Raw genomic sequence first — 15,246 nt, 5'->3', positions numbered from 1 at the left:
ACACACACATATATATACACCACACACATACATACACAGACATACATCACACACACAGAGAGAGACATACATCACACACACACACAAACATACATCACACACACAGACATACATCATACACACACACATACACAGACATATACCACACACACCACATACACACATGCACACACTCACATAGACCACACACACAGACACAAACATACACCATACACACATACACATACATACGCCATATGCAGACACACAATGGTAGTGTGTCCAAGGATAAAACAAGACCTTGAGCTTAAGGTCACCTTGGGCTTAAGAGTGAATTCCAGCCTGGCATAATGTATATACCAAGACCCCATCTCAAACCGAAACAAATCAAATCCATCTCCTTCACAGAAGGAATGTAGGTACTTGGTGGCAATCTTGGACTCTGACCTGAGAGGTAGGTAGAGGAGCAGTCTCTACAAGGAGTGTGTGACACACTGAACCTGTTATTCACTCTCACCATAAGACTTTGCATTATCTGCCCTTTCTCATTTCTCTGCAGCAAAGGAACATTTACACTATCAATGTGAAGGACAAATGGGCAAAGCCTTAAGCAGGAGAGGGACAAAATCTAGAGAAAAGAGAGACAAAAACAGTTTTGAAATGGAGCTGATTCACACTTTCATAAGTGTTTGTGAAGTGGCCTAAGGAGTTGGAAGTTTTAATTCAGCCTCTTACTGGTTCTATGAAACTGCCAAGGACACTTTCTATGTCTGGGTAGGCCTAAGAATGCCCAGCAATGAGGAAGATAGGTGGTGAGTGGGAGGGCCTCCTCCTGTGTATACAAGTTTTCAATTGATTGCAACTCTCTTTCCTTTCAGCAATTAATGGGCTGATCTACAACCTGCCTGGCCTGAGAATGTACGAGCAGGAGTGGGTGAGACTACATCTGCTGAACATGGGCGGCTCCCAAGACATTCACGTGGTTCACTTTCATGGCCAGATCTTGCTGGATAATAGGACCAAACAGCACCACTCAGGGGTCTGGCCCCTTCTGCCTGGTAAAGATCTGAGGAAGAGGTCCCTGCTAAGAAATAGCAAGATGAGGCACCTGTAATTGGCTCCCTTTCTCTCCTTGTACATCTGCTATTTAAGTAATCAGAAGAGAATATGATAGTCTAAATCCAAGGCAAAGCTGTTTCCATGCTGTGCACAGCGCACAAAACAGATCTCCTGTGAGCTGTGTGCAGACATCTGGAAGGACAGATTTGCAAGACCATTAGGTTCTTCAGGGATTCTGTGTCCCATGCAGTTTCTCCTGGGCCTCTGTGTGTTATAAGAATTAGATTTCAGTACACGACAAGATAAGTCACCAAGGCACAGGAAAAGAGAAACAGTTGCTGCTCAGAGGTTGATTAGAAACTTAAGTTGAGCTCTTCTGGATTCTTGAAATCCATTTCTGCGACCTTCACCCCGACCTTTCTGAGGAAGTGACTTTGGGAGTCATAATCTTGAACAGATTCATCACTCTGGAGGGAAAGATCCTTTTGATGACTCTAAGAGCTAACGGGGGTATTTAGATCTTTGCGTGAGAAAGTGGGAGGGTTAGTGTAAATCTAAACACACTGCAGTCATCAGCAAAGGTTTTGTTGTTGTGTCCTTACGTTGTTTCCAGGGAGATCTGCTAGTGAAAGGAGATATGAGAGCAAGATGCTGCTGGAGACCCAGTACACTGACTACGATGCCCATCTACTGAGACTTTACCCTCAGAGACTTTGGATAAGCATAAGTCTTAGGGAGGAGAGCCAGGGTCTCTTCTGCATCTCTTCCAAAGTCTGAGAAACCAGTGAAAGGCAATCCCACTACAGGAGTTAGGGTTAGGAAGTCACTGTGTGAATCGGTCTCATATGTGAACATGGAGGAAGTCATTGTGTGAATTGGTCTCATATGTGAACACAGAGGTAATCACTGTGAATTGGTCTCATATGTTTACATGGAGGAAGACATTGTGTGAATTGGCTTCATATGTTTACATGGAGGAAGACATTGTGTGAATTGGCTTCATATGTGGACATGGAGAAAGTCATTGTGTGAATTGGTCTTATATGTGAAAATTGGGGTCCAGATGGGTCTAAGAAGGCAAAGCAATGGCTTCTTTTTGGGTTCTCTCATGCACTCTCTAAAAAATACAGAAAGCGATGTTTTGTTTAACTTCAGAGACAGGAGGAAGCACTAAATTCATCAGAAAATAACAAAAGAAGTCTTATTCACTGTGTTTGAGGTGGATAACCATCAGCTGTTAACTTTTACTCAGAATCAGGGACATGATCCTAAATTATTGTCAACAGTCTAAGCATCAGGTCAATTGGCAGAGTAGATATTAAGTGTCACTAAGAATAAGCTAAGAAAAAATTTGAAACTTTTAAATTTTTTCTGAAGCAATCTATGTACATTTATCCAAGTGTGTACACATTTTAGAGTATTTGAAACCATAAAGGATATTTTTATTCCTTACATATTAAAAAGAAGAGAGTAAAAGAAAACACATTTTTATAGCCATAAAGCTGATATTTGAAGCCATTTTGAAACATGAAGTTGAGTACTTGGATTGTGCACTTGTAACAGTACATTTAGATAAATGAAAATTCATTTTAAAGGGGAGCTAGTATAGTTTTATTTTTGTGTTTGAGTGATTTATTTTTAGCTATGTTTTTCTTAGTTGTTTGTTTGATGGCTTATTTACTCAAAATAGTTTCGTGTGTGCTCCCCCACCCAATCCCCCCACCTCCACCGCAGTAACAGATGGCCTTGAACTCCTGGTTCTTCTGTCTCCTCCTTATGAGCACCTGTATACAGTACACTGTAGCATACACTGAGGTGTACTGTGTATATACCTGTATACAGTGTACACTGCAGCATACACTGAGGTGTGCTGTGTATATACCTGTATACAGTGTACACTGCAGCATACACTGAGGTGTATAGGATTCTTCATCAAAGTCAGGACCTGTGAATTCTAGGCAAGCATTCTCCTGACTGTGCATCTCCCCACCCTTGTTTTAGTGATTTACTGGTGCTGGTACTATAGCTGCTGCTGGCTTCATTTTTGGCTGTAATGGCCTCAAGAGAAATGCACCACTCTTAATTTATGTCTCCTCCACAGCTTTGGGAAGGGACTTCAAGATTCATGGAGAGCTCTGTCACAACATTAACTTGTTAATCCATGAGTTTCTAATCCTGTCCTTCACTCTCTATTTTAGGTTCATTTAAAACTCTGGAAATGAAGGCATCCAAGCCTGGCTGGTGGCTCCTAGACACAGAGGTTGGAGAGAACCAGATAGCTGGCATGCAAACGCCATTTCTCATCATAGACAAAGGTATCGCTCACATGGTGTTTACTGGTGAGGGAGTGCCTGAGAATAGACGATTCCCAACTTCCAGACTGCAAATAATCCGATTCCCACCATTCAGTTGTGAAAATGTCAAAACAGGCCTTTCCCCTGGCCACTAAAAACAGTAACAATTATCTTTACAACTCTAACCAATAGGTCAAATATCCCATGGCTGGGGAACCAAGAGTAAGTGGCCTCCCTCATAGTTTGTGATCCATGGGAAAGGATATACAAGAAGCTCTCTAAGTTCTAGAGTAGAGCCGAAAGAATAACGAGAATTCTGCAGTCACAGGTAGTGGTCTCTCCATTCATAAACAGTTCTTGCCAAGCATCTGTTGACTATCAAAGACAGCATTCACATCCAGGGACCCATTGTCTGGTATTTCTCTCCTTGAGCAAGATGTAAAGACCTTGTGCTCTCTAGGTCAGTGGCCCAGGGTGCAGGCTCATGAATAGCTTAATGTAAATAGTCTGCTTTAAAATACAACCAGACATCACCTTAAGTGTATCTTTTAAAGACTCCAGTTGTTTTCTACTGTGGCGGTTACTATACTAAGAAGCACCTGTCTTGCTGAGCATTTATCTCTTTCTAATCAGGCATATTAAAGCCATTACCATGGATGGTAAATGAAAATAATCTCTAGCCATAGAGGTTAGTTGTTACATGGATTTTTCTAAGCAAAAGGTATTTATTTTTGTCTCTGTCTTTTCATAGAGTGTAAGATGCCACTGGGTCTAAGTACTGGCGTCATAGCTGATTCACAGATCAAGGCTTCAGAATATCTGAGTGAGTATGGACCTCATCACCTGTGACTAGCCATGGTCACGGTAAACTAGTCACAAAGCTATACAGGACAGTCCATCTGCGGGCCAGTTCCCGTCTCTGGCTTTCATCTGTGAGAGCTTGATGAAGCCACTCCATTTGTGCCACTCCTCTGGTACAGGAAGAGGAAAAAATTCGGGAACAAAAATCCTATTCATACCTTTGTCATTTCCGCTTCTTGTGATGTGTATTGTTCCAAAGGGCCTTTTCTAGGAAAAATCAAGAACTCAACTTTGCTGATGTCTCTACCTAGACAGCCCAGAAGCTCTACAGGGAACTGGCAGGGGAAAAAAATAGCTTTATCTTATGACCTTCTAATCATTTCCAAACTCCATTTATCTTGCCTACGTTGGCTCACACACATAATCTCCAGCCAGATTCACAAGGTCCTATCATCCAAGGAAGTTGGTCTCAATATTTATGCTAGCCATTCATCTAGTCAAGAAATGTTATTATCAAACTATCTCTTACATTTTTTTTTTATTTTGCCTCAGACTCCTTCCTGAGATCTAGAGGCTGTCATCAAAAGAATAATGAGGCTCCCACATATGCGTCCCAAGTCTTCCTGTTTGGTAGGCACACTCAACAGTAGCCATATCAACATAACTGAGAAAACACAAACATGACCTATGTGCAAGAAAGGGTGGATGATGGTTTACAACTGACTAAACATGGCCTGCAGCCAAGGTTTCATCATTGAGCAATGGCTTCTCCGTGTCACCTGCCTGGTCTCTTAACTATAACATAAACCCTCCAAGAATCTAATTTTATTTGAGAAATTGGTAGTTTTCTACTGGGGAAAAAAAAAGTACTTAAAGGCAGGCAGTATATGGTAATATATGGTTGAGTCAGAAAGAGTGAACTTTAGTCCTGCTGGGCTATATAAGACTTCCTTTCAAAAATAAATTAATTTACAAATTTCTTTTTTTTTCTTTTGAATTTAGCTTATTGGGAGCCCAGATTAGCACGATTAAACAATGGCGGTTCATATAATGCTTGGAGTATAGAAAAAACTGCATTATACTTTCCCATTAAACCTTGGATCCAGGTATGTCTAACTAGCCTGATAATATTTATTGCCATTATGACCACACAGGCAGTGGGCTTAGTTGTTTCTTGAAATAGCAATTAAGGAAACAGCCATGAGTAGATGTAGTTACTGACCTCAGCAGTTGCTTTCTCATAATTGACTCTCAGAGGTGGATTATGTCATTTTCAATCTAAGAAAAAAAAACCCCAACAAAGGCATCAATTGCTTTCCCAAAGTGAAGCACAGCTATTTGGTCCCTGCACTGAATTCAAGTTCAGATGTGCTCTGCTCAACTGTGGGTTGTAACTCACTCTTTTATGAATTTTCTAAGACCTTGGGCAGTGTCCAATGCTAAAGAAAGATGATTATATCTTGAATTATGATAAGGTATGACTCACTAACCAGGATGGTTCTGTTTACTGGCTTGACTGTATTGCAGGTGGACATGCAGAAGGAAGTTGTAGTCACAGGGATACAAACCCAAGGTGCTAAACACTACCTAAAGTCTTACTTTACCACGGAATTTCAAGTGGCTTACAGCTCTGACCAAACCAACTGGCAGATCTTCAGAGGGAACAGCACGAAGAACGTGATGGTTTGAGCACATGTTTCTAGCTGAATCTTAAGGCTCACCCTGGGCTTTCCATAGAAGTAGCCTTTCAAATTACATTTCATGGAGTTAGAAAAGTGAAGGGCTTTCTAAAGGTCTTAGGAAGTAAAGGTGATATTATGATTATGGGTTTGTAAAAAAGATACATAGAGCTACTAAAACTTCAAATCTCCGTGGAACTTGAAAGGAAAAATAAAAACATATTTAAGCAAGCACTGCTTCAAAACAGATTGGCAGGTAGTATACAGCAGTGTCCACCCCCGTTCAGCTGCTGGAAGAGTTCTATTATCATATTTAATTTGTTATGTGTCTCACGTATCTTGATTTATGGTGATCGTGATTACCCAGTGATGCTCTGAGGCACTGTGCTTCTCAGGCTGTCTAACAGGACATGCCGGAGGACAGACAGACTCCTGTCTGACACTCCATGAGCACAGACAAGATTCCTAGATCATTCCTCATCCTCAGGCTCCTCCCGAAAGAAAAATACCCAAACGCAGAGAGCCCGTCTGTCATCACTGCACAAACCACCTTGAGTCTGTTTCTACTGGAACTTCATGTAAATCACTTCACCGTGTGCTGCATTTTCTTTGATGTCTTGACTGTTTCTAACAGTGGCAAAAATCTTAAATTGTGGTGCTTATAAACCAGTAAGGAAAGGGAAAACTCAATAGCAGTCAAAAATCGTACCTTAAAGATTTTCACATCCATTATGCGGGACTTTGGCATGTAGTTGGTGGTTTTGTAGTTTGATTGTCTCAAACTTTAATACCACAGTAATAGAAGACATTTAAGTAAATCAGGAAGTATTCTCTTCTGTGTTCTGGATAAGATGTCTGACGTCCGTGTTAATACCTTCATTTGGCAAAAATCACCCATAAATCTGTAGAGACCTAAGAAGCTCTCTGTGGGAAATTTTAAACTCAATTTCTTTCATTAACAGTTTAGAAGTTATTTGAATAGTCTATTTCATATTAGGTGAGTTATGATACTTTGTGTGGCATCTAAAATATGAATTTCCCTTTTTCTTTAAGTTGTTGGTCACACGTGTAGAGTCTAGCATTAGTTGTCCTTCGAAATCCTCCTGACATCTGCAAGGTCTGTACATAATCTCTGATGTCGTAAATTTTCTCTTCTTTTACTTTTAGGCCAGGCCCGCTGTAAAAAAGATTTGCCAATCTTTTCTAAATGTCAGTTTCTTTTTAGATTTCCTTCTACTGTTTAATTGTGCTCAGTCTTACAGATGCCTACTCTTCACTTCCGGTTTATGAGCACTTCACCTCTGGAAGGTTTCTCTGTGAGGGAATGGGAAGCTGGAGCACAGCCTGGTGACTGCCATAGTCCAGGCTGTCACTGAGCACCTTAGGAGGCACTGTTTCCCTTGGCTGCTAAGTAGATATAGAGTTCTACTCTGGTTTCTCCTGACCCAGCGGAGGGCTTCTTATTGGAAAAAGTCTGGAGTTCTGAGGATGGTTCTTTTACCACTTTAGTCCCAGGATCCTCAAAGTCTAACCCTTCATTATAGCTATGGCTTCTATGCTTGGCTTGTGTTTGTTTTTCTGTGACAGTTGGATGGTTTACAACAGTTATCTAAAGAGGTTTCTGTCTCCACCTATAAGAACTTACAAAGTAAGCAAAAACCTCCCCGGGGGTAGTGCCATGTTATTCTTTGATTACTGAGAGCTTAGATAGTCTGTTTTCTTCATGCCATCTTTCCATCTTTTTTTTTTTTTTTTTTTTTTTTTTTTTTTTTTTGCTTTTTGTATGTGTAGCAAAGGGTTTCTACAAAGTTAGAACAGGAGAAAGTGCATCAGCAATAGCTACCCCGAAGTATCCACAGTTTTCCAAATCAAATCAAACTGATCCCATTTTCCATTAAAAAAAATTACAAAACTTGTTAAATGGGTTTTAAAAGAAAAAGTCAGTTTTTAGAGGATTGTTATTAATGGTTTCCTCTCTCCCTCTAGCATTTTGCTGGCAATTCAGATGCCTCTACAATAAAAGAGAATCGATTTGACCCACCTATTGTGGCTAGATACATTAGGATACATCCAACCAAATCCTACAACAGACCCGCCCTTCGGTTGGAGCTGCAGGGCTGTGAGGTGAACGGTAAGGGACAAGAAGCACCAGCTTTTCATGGACACTCCAAGGCTCAAGATTTGGGTGGTGTGGGAAAATAGAATTTAGATACCTTCAATGCCCTAGGCTCCAGAAACATCTTTACAAGCCAAGTTCCAGTAGGGAATATTCTCGGTGTGATCTAAATAGAGACAGAGCCTGGTTCCAGTAGTCTGGGGGTTTGGGGCAAATGGGGCAGCACCTCACTCCTCACTGCATGGTGTGAACATCACAGAAACTGTCTTGTCAGTCTGTTTTCATTGAGAGCCACCTGACATTCAAAGTCCCTGAGGCCACTCAAACTTTAGTGGAGGATCTGTGTTACTGACATATTTTTGGGTATTCAGTAGGCACTTTTGAATCTGAACCTGGCTTTCAATTTCTGAAACCATGAGTGAGCTCTGTCCTGGACCCTAGGTGTGTAATCAAGGCTTTTTAAGCTTTTGTTTCAGGGGATGAAATTTGTCTTGTGATCTAATAAATCTAGGTCACAATTAATAGTCATAATAATCCGCTGATTATTCTGATTTTTAAGCTTTCCAGTATTGTTTTATTAATTTATTTATTTATTATTTTATGCACATTGGTGTTTTGGCTGCATTTGTGTCTTCGTGGAGGTGTTGGATCCTGGAGTTACAGACAGTAGTAAGCTGCCACATGTGTGCAGGGAACTGAACCCAGATCCTCTGGAAGAGCAGTCAGTGCTCTTAACTGCTGAGCTCTCTCTCCAGACGAACTTTCCAGTATTTTTAACTTTCAGGCACATATAGAAAATATTATCATTGTCCAGGCATTCTGAACAAAAAGATAAAAACAGTGGGCCAGGGCTTGGCTCCCCCAGGCCTCCACTGACTGCTAAAGACAGGAGTAGGTGAAGGGACATAGAATCATGTGCTCTGCCATGCCCTGGGAAACTACCATAGTCACAATGCCAGTGATAGCTTCAGTCAGGATTTTTTTTTCTATGCACGTGTCTTTTTTTTTTTTTTTTTGGACATAGAGAAAACAAGCTATTGTTTCAAGAAAATGTCTGTGCTTCTTCAAGGAAAAACAAAGTAGCACCAAAATAAATGCCCAGCTGCCTGGGCCAATAGGTCAGCTTTGCTTGCCTAGAACACTCAAAGTCATGCCTAGGCAAAATTCTAAAGAGTGTATGTGTTCAAAATGCTGAAAGAGAAAGCAGAAAAGGTGGCTACGAAAGCCCCAGTGCAACTCCACAGCTTCTGCTGGAAGAACCTCTCCTTTCATTGCAGCTGTGAGTTGCTTAATGGCGGCAATCTGTGCTTAGAAAGGCATCTTTAGGCCATTTTGTTTGTTACTGGGCAATCACAGATTGTGTTTACACCAGGCTGGCCAATCACTCAGTGTGGTCTCTTGATACAATCAAGAGACGGGGCTAGTGAGCATCACAGGACACTGTTTCACAGTAAGCTAATTTCTTATAAGTAGTGTTCAAAAATAATAAGAAGTATAGTCAATACACAAAGCAGTCACTTTGGAGTTTATTACTGAGTGTTATGAACTGTACGTAACTGTGCGCACTGTTCTTCTGCATGTCTTAGCACAGTGGGCTGATTCATATGAACACCATCACAACCACAGAGGCTATGATGTCACAGCAGCTCCATGGCCTAATGGGGCCACTAGCACTTGTATAGTCTGCTATTAACTGACATGTCATTATGTGCCACATCATGGTACATACTGTTCAGAACCACCATCTGTCTCAAAGCAAAGACTTGAGATTCCACAGCTGTCTGGAGAAGGGGAAATCCACACTTAAGATACTGTGTTGGGTGGCATACCGGCTGTAAGTTCAGTTTCCTGTTCTCCTGACAGTCGCCTGTTGGGCAGGTTCCTGTGTCTTGCTGTCCTCTGTGCCCACTTCTGTCGGATGGGTGTGTGAGCATTGAAGGGTATATTAGTAACACCAGAGTGGTGTTTGAACTTGAACAAATGTTCTTTGTTTTGCTGTCCCTGGAAGAGATATTTCTTGCCTTCTGTGCTGCACAATGCACTGCAGGAACCATTAGTGCTGTGTAGTTAATCATATTACTTTCCTCTTGACAGGATGTTCCACGCCACTGGGCCTGGAAGATGGAAGGATAGAAAACAAGCAAATTACTGCATCTTCATTTAGAAAGTCATGGTGGGGAAGCTACTGGGAGCCTTCTCTCGCCCGCCTGAATGCCCAGGGCTCTGTGAATGCCTGGCAAGCCAAGGTGACATCAACCATATAAATGGAGTTTCTTCACTCTCCAGAAACTAATGACCACCACAGGGAGCGGGAGGGTGGCTGGGAACCGGAGTGTGAGCCTCTGAAGTTCCAGGTCCGAGAATCTGTGATGACTTGAATCAACAGCTTTCAAGCTCTAACCATGACTCAGAGAAAAGTCAGACATCTTCCTGGCAGCTCTTGGTAGCTTTGATTTAAAACAGGAAGGGACAACAGCTTGCAAAGAACTAGACAGTAAATATGTTAGCACAGTGGTTCTCAGCCTTCCTAATGTTGTGACATTTTGATACAGTTCCTCATGTTGTTGTGACCCCAAGCATAAAATTATTTTTGTTACTACTTTATAACTATATTTTTTGCTGCTTTTAAGAATCACGGTGTAAATGTCTGGTGTGCAGGGTATATGGCATGCAAACCCTGTGGAAAGGCCATTTGACCCCCAAAGGGGTCTCTACCCACAGGTTGAGAAACCTGATTTAGGCTCATTCTTTTCTGTATATTTTCTGCATGGCAACAAGTAAGTCCTCAATAATGAGCGAGGCCAGTCATCACTTACCTGTTCTTGATTGAGACACTTTAACATTAATAATGGACAAATAATTATGGTTTATAGTGTATCTCTTTTTTTCATAATTTGCCATTTCAAAAATTTTCCTTCCCTTTCTTTGTGAGCTTTGTGATATTGTTCAAGACAGTTGGAGGTAGTGCAACTATAAAACCAGGAGTATAAAGCAGTGACCCAAGTTAAACAAACACCTTCCAGAAAGTGCCTTTGATATTACTCCACTGAGTATTTCAGGTCACTTGATTTGAGGATAACTATTAACAGCTGGCTTTTTATTTCATTTGTCATCAGGTAATGTGATCACAATACCATGATAACTTTATGATCCCCTTCAGACAAAACAATCCAAGATTATTACTTAGTCTCTTCCCATCTCCCTCCTGGAAGATATATACTAATATATGTAAATATATAAATAATATTTAATATATAAATACTTATATATGTAAAAACATCTCAATTCCTAAACTCTGAAGAAAGCTTGATTCTAATCTCAGAGTAGGCCACTAGAAAGGAGGAAAGTGTGACATGTGAGCCCCACATAGTGTCTCAGAGGCCAGTCTCTGTTCTCTGAACCTCATTCTAGCTTAGCTTGGACTCACAGAATGCTGGACTGGCAGCAGCTGATAGTGAAGCATCTTTCCAAAGCTCTCCAACCACAGATCAAATCATCTCAGCTTCGTGTTGACGCAGAATGTTGGCTAGAATTTCATTCTTGGCTAACACTCAGGCCAGTCCCCTGCGTGAAGCAGCCCAAACATTTTATTTTGCAATTTTGCAGAATAAAACTGCTACTCAGAGAAGTTAAAGTAGTAAAGTTATATTACATACTTACATAAAATTATAAAAAATAAGTAAAAGTGCTGCATAGCTATTTCTCAGACATCCTTTTAGATCTGTACATGATAAATCTTGTCATGTTCCACTCTCTTCTACAGTCTTTAAAATAAATCCTTTCTATATAGTTAGCTTCAATTACTGAGACTGTAATTAAAACCCCTCCAAATAAATGTTAACTTCATTTTTAAATGTGACTTTTAATCTGCATTTCTCAGAAATTTCTGTTTGATCTAACCTTCTCTCAGCACAAATTGTATTTATATATCAACATAAACATCAATGCAAATGTAAATGATATAGAGGCTGCTCTTAGAGACCATGTGTACCACTTTTCCGACTCAGCCACCTGGGAAACAGGGAGGACAGAAAAGCAGGGTTGCTGTGAGGCTTTTGTTAGCTCTGACTTAGGATGATGGTGAGCCTATCCAGAAAAACTTTTGACAAAATGATTTAAAAAAAAAAGAACCTTTCTACAGAAATATTAAAGAAGCTGAAAATCAAAGCCACACAAATGCGGGTGTGCACAGCCAATCTGTCCCTGTCCATGGGTCTCTTACCTGATACACACAAAAACTCTTCACCTGCATCTTATATCATTGATACAACCTTGATTTTAAGTCACTCTAAAATGACACACAGAAGGTCTCACAAAGTTAGCAAAGTCTTAATCCTTTAATTCAATCAATTTGCTTTTCAAAACTATATCATTGTAATATATAGATATATGTTCATACACACACACATATGTCCACATGAATATGAATGACTTTGAGGAAATAATATTTATTTCATTCATAACTGCTTAAGACATCTCCCAAAGGCAGAAATTTATTGCAGACAACTCAAGGCATTAGTCCTGACCTCTCCTCAGGAGCATGTCACTGGATATGAGGAGACTTTGTAAGGCTAGACATGCCTCAAGCAGATACTCAATGCTTTCTCAGACATCCCTGAAACCGTGTATAGCATTTACACAGAATTTCTTAAGAAGACTTACAAATAATTTGGAAATGTATTCTTTTGTTTAAAGTAAAATTTCTTTATCAATAAGCATCTAGCAGCTACTTATTAAACACCAACTGTGTACCTTGTATGGCTATGAAGACCTGGGGGGGCACTAAATAAGCCCCCACCTTGGAACAGCAAAAGACCTAAACAAGCAAATTATTGTATACGATATGGACTACATCAGTAGAAATTCAATCTTTTTAAGTTGGTACACAAGGCAATAAGTTTCTTTGTGGAGGGTTTCTCTGTGGTGATTTGTCATTATACTTCATTCTTAATCATTTATTTCCTTTCAGCATGGCCTTCCCCTGTCATGCATATGCAAAATTCTCTATTACTATCGCCCTCCCTCCCTCTCTCCCTCCCTCTGTCCCTCTCTTCCTCCTCCCTCCCTCTCTTCCTCCCTCCCTCCCTCTCCCCTCTCCCTCCCTCCTCAGTCTTCCTCTCCCCCTTCTCTCTCTCTCTCTCTCTCTCTCCCTCTCTCTCTCTCTCTCTCTCTCTCTCTCTCTCTCTCTCTCTCCCTCCCTCCCTCCCTCCCTCCCTCCCTCTCTCCCTCCCTCCCTCTCTCCCTCCCTCCCTCCCTCCCTCCCTCCCTCCCTCCCTCTCCCCTCTCCCTCCCTCCTCAGTCTTCCTCTCCCCCTTCTTTCTCTCTCTCTCTCTCTCTCTCTCTCTCTCTCTCTGATTCCCTTCCTGGTCATGATTCATAACAACAAACAAGAAATCACAGGGAAATCTTCTAAAAGACAGCAACTTGTAACAGAGGAGACGGAAGGCTTTACCCACTTCCTAGCCATCTTGTTCTTAACTAGAAGCAGGATTAACATCTTCGTTTTGTGCTCTGTGTTGTTGCTTCCGTAGGCCAACAACAACAAGCAGTGGTTACAAGTTGATCTGCTCAAAATCAAGAAGGTGACGGCCATCGTAACGCAGGGCTGTAAGTCTCTGTCCTCGGAGATGTTTGTGAAGAGCTACAGCATCCAGTATAGTGACCAGGGTGTCACATGGAAACCTTACCGGCAGAAATCGTCCATGGTGGACAAGGTACCGGATGCTGTGTTGGCGAAGGTTTCGAAAACTGTCTGGAAACTGTTTCCTGACAAGAAATAACAGCATGCATTTGCCAATGCTGATTATGACCCACTCCCCCAGGCCATCTCAACTCACACACACACACACACACACACAGACACACACACACACACATGCCACCCCTACCCCATCCACCCACCCACCTACCCGTCTGTGGTGGCTGGTACCACTTTTCTGACTCAGCCACCTGGGAAACAGGGAGGACAAAAAAGCAGGGATTGCTGTGAGGCTTTTGTTAGCTCTGACCTTGAACGAAGGTGAACCTAGCCAGAAAACCTTTTGCTAAAATGATAAAGCCTTCTCTGCAGATAGACTTGACTGCTTGTAGCAAATCGGAGATGCCCAGGACCACAAGCCTCTACGACACATTGCTACAAAATAGGAAACGCTTTGGAGGACTCTTGTGAAATCAACTGCTCCATTACTTTCTTTAGTCCTTCTACCTTTTACCAGCTGGTTTAATAATGCAACCGGAAGCAGAGCCACGGAAAAGAGCTTAGTTATCCAGGAGTGGGAACCAGGCTAAAACTCAGAAAAACAACACAGGGAGAGGATCTGAGTTTTACTGAATTCTACCCAAATGCTCACACCAGGAAACCTTCCTGCATAAAGACTCTGCTGTGTGTACATCTCAGGAACATCCTGAGAGTGACAAATCCGGCCCTGAGCAAACACTTGAGGAGAAGACGCATACAACAGAAAAGGAGAAACAAAGAAAGCAGCAGGGTCATGTTTACATTGAGTATCAATAATAGCAAGCTATTTTTTGGCGTCTTCTACATGATGCTCACTAGGCACTTGCTGTGTATTTACACACACTTTCAAATCTGTGCAGCATCTGTGAGGTAGAGCTTTTGTTGTCCTCACTCTGAGTATGTGGCAGAGGAATATAAAGACTTCTTTAAGGCCACACAGTGACTAAGAGGATTAAGAAGAGGCTTGGAAACACTCATGGCTGTTTTGTTTATTTTTCCTAATTAGACATATCTCCTTGAGAAATGAGTGTCTTTAAGGGAACATCTATCTGGCCTGTGATTTCCCAGTAGCCTGAGAATAGTTAAAGAAAAAACAAAGACGACTGACTTTGAATTTGGAACATAAATTAAGAGTAAAACATGGGTACCCATGATGCAAATATTGACTATTTTTATCTTGTTTTCCTTTCAGATTTTTGAAGGAAATAGCAATACCAAAGGGCATATGAAGAACTTTTTCAACCCACCTATTATTTCCAGATTTATCCGAATCATTCCTAAAACATGGAACCAAAGTATTGCACTTCGCCTGGAGCTCTTTGGCTGTGACATTTATTAGAATTAGAAGAAGAAAAAGAAAGAGGAGGAGGAGGAGGAGGAGGAGGAGGAGGAGGAGGAGGAAAGAAAGAAAGAAAAAAAAAGAGAAAATAAATCTGAAGAAACTCCTTCAGGCCTAAACCATTTAGAGTAGGCAATATAGTACTGATATTTTAAATGTTAACAAATTCTCTGCTATTTTTTTTCTAATTGAGAATAAAGTTTATATGAGATGCTTTTATAATGTTTCTTCATTGCTGTCAT

At 41.1% G+C, this 15,246-nt stretch overlaps 1 protein-coding gene across 1 annotated transcript in view; it reads left to right on the top strand.

The window, feature by feature from the left end:
• F5 (coagulation factor V) overlaps positions 1-15,004 on the top strand; it is a gene marked incomplete at both ends in the record, with an annotated part of 61,900 nt that extends 46,896 nt beyond the window's left edge. The window contains 9 exons of the mRNA XM_080932903.1: positions 858-1,037; positions 3,237-3,353; positions 4,084-4,155; positions 5,136-5,239; positions 5,661-5,816; positions 7,799-7,943; positions 10,023-10,174; positions 13,460-13,642; positions 14,858-15,004. Of these exons, the coding sequence (XP_080789029.1) occupies positions 858-1,037; positions 3,237-3,353; positions 4,084-4,155; positions 5,136-5,239; positions 5,661-5,816; positions 7,799-7,943; positions 10,023-10,174; positions 13,460-13,642; positions 14,858-15,004 (1,256 nt within the window). The remainder of the gene's footprint in view (positions 1-857; positions 1,038-3,236; positions 3,354-4,083; positions 4,156-5,135; positions 5,240-5,660; positions 5,817-7,798; positions 7,944-10,022; positions 10,175-13,459; positions 13,643-14,857) is intronic.
• Between the last annotated feature and the right edge of the window lie 242 nt (positions 15,005-15,246).

This window comes from Micromys minutus (assembly GCF_963924665.1).
Source record: "Micromys minutus genome assembly, chromosome: 1".
Taxonomy (NCBI): domain Eukaryota; kingdom Metazoa; phylum Chordata; class Mammalia; order Rodentia; family Muridae; genus Micromys; species Micromys minutus.
Note: the sequence above shows the minus strand (reverse complement) of the source record. Positions and strands in the feature narration are given on the sequence as shown.